Here is a 9,115-nt window from a genome sequence, read left to right as displayed (position 1 = left end):
GCGTGAATCGCGCACAGATTCGTGTCCTCGAACAGACCGACCAGATAAGCCTCGCTCGCCTCCTGCAGCGCCATCACGGCCGAGCTTTGGAATCGAAGGTCGGTCTTGAAGTCCTGGGCGATCTCTCGCACGAGACGCTGGAACGGGAGCTTGCGGATGAGCAGCTCGGTGCTCTTCTGGTAACGGCGGATTTCTCGGAGGGCCACGGTGCCGGGCCTGTAACGATGCGGCTTCTTCACTCCTCCGGTCGCGGGCGCGCTTTTCCGCGCGGCCTTCGTGGCCAGCTGTTTCCTCGGAGCTTTCCCGCCGGTCGACTTACGAGCCGTCTGCTTGGTGCGAGCCATGATCGATTGGTCGACTGATTGATTGATTGATTGACTGTTTGATCGGTCGGTTGTCTATCGAAATTCGGTAGGTCCGGGACCGTTTCTCGCCACTCCCGGTTCGAACTTCGAGACGACAACATCTACTACAGCAGCGGTCGACAACAGCTACTCGATACTAGAGTTCTTCAGCGACAAAAAATAGTCTTTCTTAAGACTAACCTGCACCATGGAGATAGACGAGGGTTTCGTAATCCCGAAGAAGACCAGGAAGATTACGTACGACCAGAGACAGGCCACTAAGATAACTACATCCAACAGTTTCGATGTTCTACAGAGCGAGCCTACGGACCAACCTAAGATACCACCAGTCATCGTACATTACAACGAAGATTGGAATCTATTGCGAAAGAAACTACAGCTAAACAACGTAAATTTCGACAATGCCAGGAGTACCAAAGAGGGAATCAAGATACAACCACGAACAGAGGAAGACCACAGCAAGCTGACAGCCTTATTAGACAAAATGGACTATTATTACTTCACATACACGTGCGATCGAAACCGGCCGGTCAAATACGTTATGAAGGGTATTCCCACCACACTGTCATGCGACGACGTCCTAAACGACCTTGAAGGGAACGGGCTACGCGACGCAACCGTCCATAGGATGAAGAGCCGGTCTAAAGAGATTCCCCTGGTTCTAATCATTGCGCCTAAAGAAATGGAAACAAAAATCAAGGACATCAAGACATGTTGCCACTTACGGGTTACAATAGAGCTATACCGCCAACAACGCCGACCTACACAATGCCATCGCTGCCAGCGCATTGGACATGTCCAAAGGAACTGCAAGATGGCCCCACGATGCGTAAAGTGTGCAGATCTCCACCATTCATCCCAGTGCACGAAGCCGAAAGAAGAAAAAGCAAAGTGCCGCAACTGCGAAGGGCCACACCCTGCCAGCTACCGGGGTTGCAAAGCTTTCTCCATCAAAAACAAACCAACCAAACCACGTGAGAACATCCAACCTACCAAAACTACGACTTCTAATGTCCGACAAGGGATCTCTTATGCTAAAGCAACAGCGGGGACACCAAAACCGGAAAACTCCGAAACAGAATCATCAATCTTCGACAAACTGGACCTGATGACATTCAAGACCGCCATTATCAACCTAGCAAACCAACTTAAAGGTGCCACAACACCAGGCGAAATCTTGCTACATCTATTGGGCAACGCCCATATTCTTCTGAACATCATCAACAACTAATATGTAGTACAACATATGGCTGAAGAGGGCCTCGCGGCCCTAGAACGGCCTGAGGGGGAGAGGTTTTAGTCGGTAGGCGTCCTTCGGGATGAATCCGACACTACCCAGTCGTACGGACGGCTGGGTGTCTTTTGAAGATTTCCTCTCCTCCACGAAAACAAACAAAAAAAAAAAAATTAGTACTAGTAATTTCGCTTTTTAGTCTAGTTTCGTATTTTAGCGGGAGTACCTACCCTATTTTTGTGATGGGGTACCTACTCACACCCACACCCCCCTCCAAACACTTCTCTACCCACCTTTAACTTTCAGAGGGTATCTTTTGACGATTTCCCCTTCTCGAGGATAAACTAAACAAGAAAAAAAGACTTAGTACCAGCATCTCTGATATTCCACCCACCCCGCGGCAAAGAAGGGAGAAATCCTACACACCCTACTCATCTTTGACAAATTGTCAGAATTTTTACTTAATATGTAAATTTCCACAGACTTTTCTCAATATTGACAGCTTCTGAGGGCCCTTTGGCTTCTACTTAGCCTTCTGACAATTTTTTCCCATATTCTCTTAATAGATACTTTAATACTTATATAAATTTTCAACGGTGCCAGTGGACAGTTTTTTTCATCAGAAAGTTTAGAATCGACTATTCTAACAATACTGGTAAAAGATGCCTGCTCAAAGAAATTATTGACATTTTGAAGTCTGCAACGGACAACTTGTAGTTTTTTATCTTTTTTATTTTTCTTTATCTTTACGCTCCCTACAATGCATATGAGTCACTGTCTACTGTTTAAGAACTTTCTGATACATGAGTAGGCGTAATTGCATTTGACTTCAATTAAAGCAAAATTCTAAATTATTTTTTTACGAATTGGCCTTAATCCTTAGTCGATTATGGGATGGGAAACATAACTTACTTGCTTTGTACATTTTATCGATAACATCTCTGCAATGGATTTCAATAGTAATGAGAGCATTCACTTTTAATCTGGAAAGTCTATTGAGATCTTTTCTGCTCATTTCAGACAATTTATCTAAAACTTGATTTTGCTTCTTTCTTAATCTTTTCATTGGTTTCTTACTTTCCATAATTTTACAATGCATTAATGCCCTCGTACAACTTGTAGTCCACTGAATCTGTAAGAATATTTTTATAAACCTAATAAGAAACAAAAAGGTAGATGAATGGCAATTATTTTACAATAAATAGAATTACAATAAATAGTACGTAATTTTTGAACCCCGCGACAATGGATTAAACTACTACTGATTTAACTCTTTTATATGTAAATTATATATGGTATTTATTCAAAGGCGAAGCTTATATTATGTTTAAAATTACGGATATTCCTACCATTACATAAATAAATGTTGAACGACTTAGTGGATGGTACATTATTAAATAAAATGGAAGCGGTATTGACAGATCAGTACTGTAGAAAACGTTAGAAGCCTTCGAAATGTGGTGTTATAGGCAAATGATGAGGATAACGTGGGTAGACAAGGTTAGAAATGAAAAGGTATTAGAAAGAATAGGAGAACAGAGGACTCTATGGAAGTCAATACAAAATAGGCGAGATAGGTTGGTAGGACACCTTCTCAGGCATGAAGGTTTCGACAGAGACATATTAGAGGCAGAAACAGGAGTTAGTATGGGTAGAGGTAGATCTAGATGAGATTGCTGTTCGCAAATAATTAAGGATGTGGGTTCTTCCAGTTTTAGGGAAATGTTTAGCTCAGGATAGGAAAGAGTGGAGGTACGTGTCCAACCAGTCTTAGGACTGGCGCCGTTGTGATGATGATGATGTGTGTTTTCTTACAAATAGTGGTGTTTGTTTAATTTTCCTTATCGCCGTTATATTGGGATACAAACCTGAAATTATTTATATGTACTTAAATTGACATACAGTATATAATAAAAGTTATATTTTTACACATTTGTATTTGTAAGTACTTTCATTTTTTTTCTAACGAAACTACTGAGTTTTTAAATTGCAAGAGATTGTTGAGTATTTCCAATTTCTTCTTGTTGGTCTCCTGCATCTTCTTTATTATACACAAATATTTCTAATTCCTCTTGGCTGTGTTTCTTAAATTTTATTACTGAAGTTTTAATTCAAGTTCATTTCAAATTCGAAACTCAATTTTGATAAGTTCCAATTCACTCTTAATTGTACATTTTAGTTCAGTATTAATTTTTAAATCTACCGTGTATGACTTCAATTTTATTTACTTTGTAAAAATTGTTTGAATTCTTTATGGTCCAGCAAAAGGACTGAATTTAGTGAAATTTACGGACCTTAAAAGAGTTGAAGATAAAAAATGGAATATTGGGGAAGAAACTAATGTAACCTAACCTAATCTACCATATTAATTTTTTTTGCAGTGATATTTGACTTTTTTTAGAAAAATCAAATACTGCTAAAACTACAGAGTTGGGGTTCCAGACAAAAGTAACTCCGTATTACTGATTAAATATCCATATACGAACTAACTTTAGCTGCCATTCAGAGACTTATTTTTATTGTCAAATTCTCTGAAAAAGGTTTCATTCATCTGGAACGTTTCTCGAAGTGCACGTTCCCCAGCAAATAAATCTTCATGTCTTTCAGAATTGACTCCAAATCTGGCTTTGGAACACAAACTCAGTGCAGCCATGAATTGTTCGTATTGGGGATTCGGAGATCGAGCTTACATACTTCTGATCCGAGCATATTCGTGATTATCACCAGCATACAGAGCCAATCGTTTGACGACTTTTGACTTCCCATCCGGGGCACGTATAATCCGGTAGAACACATCATTTATTCGCTTGACGATTTTACATGAACCTTCCTATGCTGTTATAGTTATGGTGATAGACTCCTTTTTGTCATCGATTGTATAGTCACACCAAGCCTGCTTCTAGGAAACATCCATTAGCGGCCTTCATGTCGTAGAAGTGTTCCACATGACCGCTAGTTATTGGCATGTGGGGACGTATTTCTTTGTAGATGCCATCAAACGTTTTTTTTAAGGTAATTGTATCTAGCAACATCCTTACCAGGTTTATAACCAAATTTGTAGTCGTAGTTTCCGACCAAACAATACTTCTGCTGGTGTCTAATAAGTAGTTTCGTAGAACGGCAATGGATATGCCCTAAAAAACAATGGCAGATAACGATCACACTCTCATATGTTTGGAGACCATCTTGGACATGCATTTTTTAATGGTTCTGGTTCATTCGGTTTACCATATCATCCGATTGAGGATGCAGAGGTGTTGTCCGCTACTATCTGGTTGGAAAAGGCGTACGTTTCCACCCATTTCATAAAGTAATTCATTGCCACTAAGATATACTTCCTTCAATCATGAGTTTAAAAACGGTTATACGACTTCAATGGCAATTCTCTCAAATGCCCTGTGGTATTCTTGCAGTTGAACTAGTAAAATCGTTGAAGGAACTTGTTAATACTAAAATGTCCTCTTTAAGGACCGTTATGAAAGTACTGCAGGACTTCTTTCACCAAACATCGCGGTGTGTCTCAGTACCATTCTGGTTTTTTACCACCCACTTCAGGAGACCATCGTCTTCAACAATAGGATCCAATTGGGTCCATAACTGTTTCACTTCGTAAGCACTTCTTGTCAAGTCGGTTATCTTTTTCAGTCAGTTATCTGTGAAGTCCAAGGAAGCTTAGGACTTATATACATTTAGCTCAATTTCAAATTGCCGTCTCAAAGCCTTCGGAAAATTTATTCCAAATTCTTCATGTAGTCAGCGAAGTCTACTCCTATCACAATGATGCTGTCGAGGTACACCAAGCAAGTCTTCCCAGTTAAACCACCACAAGATTTTCTCCATGAGCCGTTCAAATGTAACTGGCATGTTGCATAAACTGAACGACATCACTTCAATTTACCTCAATTCTGTTCCATTTGAGAATGCCGTGTTCTCTTTGGCTTCAGTATTCAAATTCATTTATCAGTATTCACTTATAAGGCTTAACATTGAGAATATGTTAGAATATGACCAAGGTATCGTCAATCCGAGACAACGAGCAGCTATCTTTTTCCAAATCCATACTTCTTTTTTACTAAAACGGCCGGCGACGTCCATGGGCTAGTCGCTGGTTCTATTCTCCCGGTCCCTTCACTTCTCTCATTAACTCTTTCATCTGTGTATCCATTTCTTTTCAACATTATTTTTTGTTTCAACCAATTTTTCCGGTAATTATTGTCGCGACACCTTTCCCACTATTGACTAATTAATTTTTAATTCATTACTATAACTCGAATTCATATTAACACTTCCGATCTCGCGGCAACTATTTATAGCGCCGGACTTTTTCCAGAAAGATCCAGAATGTGACATCTACAAAATCTTCTATTATTGTGTATGCCTACACAGAACATTATTCTTGCAATTGTGTGGGATATTTTTTTAATTTTTCTTCAAATCTCTCTAATTTTTCTTACAAGCCCTTAAATTTGCATTTAGCATTCCACGAAATTTTCTTTTAATACTCTGAAATTTTATTCTACCAAGCTAAGACAACAACGAATGGTTACTCATGCTCATGACGTTTGGTGCCTACCGAAATAGTACAGCCAAAGTATTTAACATTTCTATTAATGGAATGCAAATAAATAGAACCATAAACACCAAATACCGAAGTATAATAATTGATTGTCATATGAGAGAGGATAATCATATTCATTACATTATAAGAAAACTAGATATCTGCTCTTCATATTTACATAACTAATCAAGATTATGAATATTAGACAAGTTTTGACAGTTTATGATGATCTATTTCACAGCATTTAACTATTGCATCATAGCGTGGGGGGACGAACATACCAAAGCACAATGAAAACCCTGAGCTCATTACAAAACAGAATAATTAGAATAAATTTCAAATCCAACACAGAAAACATCCCGAAACCAACACTAATTAAAGTTTTTCATCACTGAGTCCATGGTACAGCACAAGAAAACACTAAAATATAAATACAGAGAATCAACCAGTGTCACGAGACACAAAAGTCTACTTCATCCTAACATAAACAAATCTCTAAACCATAAGAACAATGAATATATTACTATTAAGTAGTGGAAGCTACCAAATGAACTTAAAGACTTAAACGTTACTACTTACTACTTAGTATACCTATTGTATGATTATGCTTTAATTAATAAGAATAACAGAAATGCAATTTGAAATAATTAATTGAAAATTCTTACTAAAGTATATTTATTTTACTATTACACACAAATGTGCAATCATTTTTGGATTAGTTTTAATGTAGTTTTTATATAGTCCTAATTTTGTTTATTTTATGCAACAAAATCGCTCAAAAGCCATTCAATTGCTGGTTCCCCAGTAAGAACAAAAAACCGGATTAGGAAAAGTCGACTGAGTCTAGCAACGTTTGCTTCCATGTCGTTTACGCTTCAACGTTGATAAAGCAGAATCACAAATTTGTCACAACTCGAACTCAACACCAGTTCGTGTGACACACTGAGCCAAGAGAACGAGTCTTCAACTCAAATCGCCGGAAAAAGGGCAGTCTTGTTTAACACGAACGTGTCCGGTGATAAAGTGAACGTGACACTCAACAGCGCATCTTATATTTCGGACCTACGCACAAATCTCATATTGGTGCGCAAAATCACAAATCACCAGTTTCGACGTTATATTCGAAAAACATGGCGCCACAGTCGTCAATGCAGGTGGTGAAATCGAAGTGTGCGCGGTTCGAGTCGAAAAGTTGTATTTCGTGCGCGAAGGTAACGAAAACGCCTACGCCGTGCAGCAAAAGAACAAGACAGTGTTGCTCGAAATATTGCACTCGACATAACCGACGTTGTGACAAACAAATTATTGGCATACAACTCGATGATAAGACTAGCCAGCTGGAATGTGACATTTGCGTAAAAGGAAAGATGCGAAGAGCTCCATTTCTACGAGAATCGGAGAAAAAAAACAGAACTGCTAAACATAATCCACACAGACGTTGTTAAGTGGTTCCAAATACATTGTTACGTACATTGACGATGCCTCTTGATAGTGCGAGATACGTTTTCTACAATCCAAAGCTGACGTATTTGACGCAATGCTGGAGTACATCACACTCACAAATTGGTAAAGGCTTTCGCGGTCCGTAGGTAATTGCAGTCCGCATCCAGCATCGGAGATTGAAAGACCTCTGAAGGAGCTCGCCACCTGGGCTAGCGAAGCCTTAGGAAGCAACTCTAACACACAACGACCTTTAGACTCGAATCAGAACACCGTCAGTTAACATCACACTCGTCGAAAATATAACCGACAGGTGCGTCATATGTCTCTAATTGGATAACGATTGTCAATACATCAGCGGAGAACTGGACAGGCTCCTAAAAAGCAAGGGAATCACACGTCGGCTCACAGTACCATACAATCCGCAGCAAAACGGCGTAGCGGAATGACAAAACCAGCCGATATTAGATACCATTATTAAGGTTGGAGTCCGACCTACCAATTTTATTACGAACCGAAATGACCAACACATTAAATCTGCGAAATCGACTACCTGCGAACAGCTTGCATAGGAACACTCTCTACGAAATTTTTTTGATATAAACTTAATGTTTCCTTGAAAAACACTAGATACATATGTTGTAGTCTTAATACGTATTCATGCCAAAGATTTTATTTCACAGTTTATACTACATTTTGAAATAGTTGCTATGTATCCACGTATGTATATTGTATAGACAGTGAATTTCGAGATCTAGAATCCTTCGATAATTCCTCGACTGGAGAAGTCTGTTAGACATTTAGCTTGAAGCAGTCTTAAGCATCCTTGTAGACTAAGCTTAACATGGTTTTTACAGAATCAAAACTGCATTGTAGATTGTAGCAAATTCAATTTAAATATATTGAGCAACGTTAAATGGATCAGTGCTCTATTGCTGATTGTGGAAGAGGAAGAATTTGAACAGAGATCCAACAATATGATGAAAATTAACTACATAAAAAAATCATTAAGCAAGTGATTCGTAAATTTAATATCCCTGATTTGTCACTACTTCGACGGCGTGGGAAAGGTAATAGTTTCCTGAATTATTTTACGATTAGTTGTTTTCATTGCGTTTATTATTTACGTATCTTTTAGTTTGATATTTCATTTTGTAAAAACGAATAAAGTAATTTATCATATACCTAGTGGCGTCAATTTATGTTGATAGAAAAAGATACTTATTATTAACAAAAATCGGTTGTCTGTAAAGTCGGTTTACTGACGATAGTTGAACGTGACAACGTCATGAGAAAATACTGATGGAATAATTTCATTTTTCAAAAGAAAATTTTAATTTTATTTGTTTGATAGATATTTTGTATGGATATAGAGAAGGAGGTAAACGGAAATGTATTACTGTATAGCAGCTGTCCACGCGGACGCATCGCTCACTCAAGTAGGAGAGAGACAGATGTCGAAAGCTGCCGAACGCGGAGGCCGATTGTGCCTCTTTGTCGCTCGTTCCGCGCTCTCGC

At 38.8% G+C, this 9,115-nt stretch overlaps 2 protein-coding genes across 2 annotated transcripts in view; both read right to left on the bottom strand.

Moving 5' to 3' along the window:
* LOC112906371 (histone H3-like) overlaps positions 1 to 411 on the bottom strand; it is a 4,300-nt gene extending 3,889 nt beyond the window's left edge. Inside the window, exon 1 of the mRNA XM_025980338.1 lies at positions 3 to 411. Coding sequence (XP_025836123.1) covers positions 3 to 344 — 342 coding nt within the window. The 5' untranslated portion in view covers positions 345 to 411. The remainder of the gene's footprint in view (positions 1 to 2) is intronic.
* The window catches only part of LOC108736202 (dynein heavy chain 2, axonemal-like), a 109,379-nt gene that overhangs the window by 97,768 nt on the left and 2,496 nt on the right, over positions 1 to 9,115 (bottom strand). The window contains exon 3 of the mRNA XM_025980343.1: positions 2,512 to 2,731. Within this exon, the coding sequence (XP_025836128.1) occupies positions 2,512 to 2,731 (220 nt within the window). The remainder of the gene's footprint in view (positions 1 to 2,511; positions 2,732 to 9,115) is intronic.

This window comes from Agrilus planipennis, unplaced genomic scaffold (genome assembly GCF_000699045.2).
Source record: "Agrilus planipennis isolate EAB-ADULT unplaced genomic scaffold, Apla_2.0 scaffold114, whole genome shotgun sequence".
NCBI lineage: Eukaryota > Metazoa > Arthropoda > Insecta > Coleoptera > Buprestidae > Agrilus > Agrilus planipennis.
Note: the sequence above shows the minus strand (reverse complement) of the source record. Positions and strands in the feature narration are given on the sequence as shown.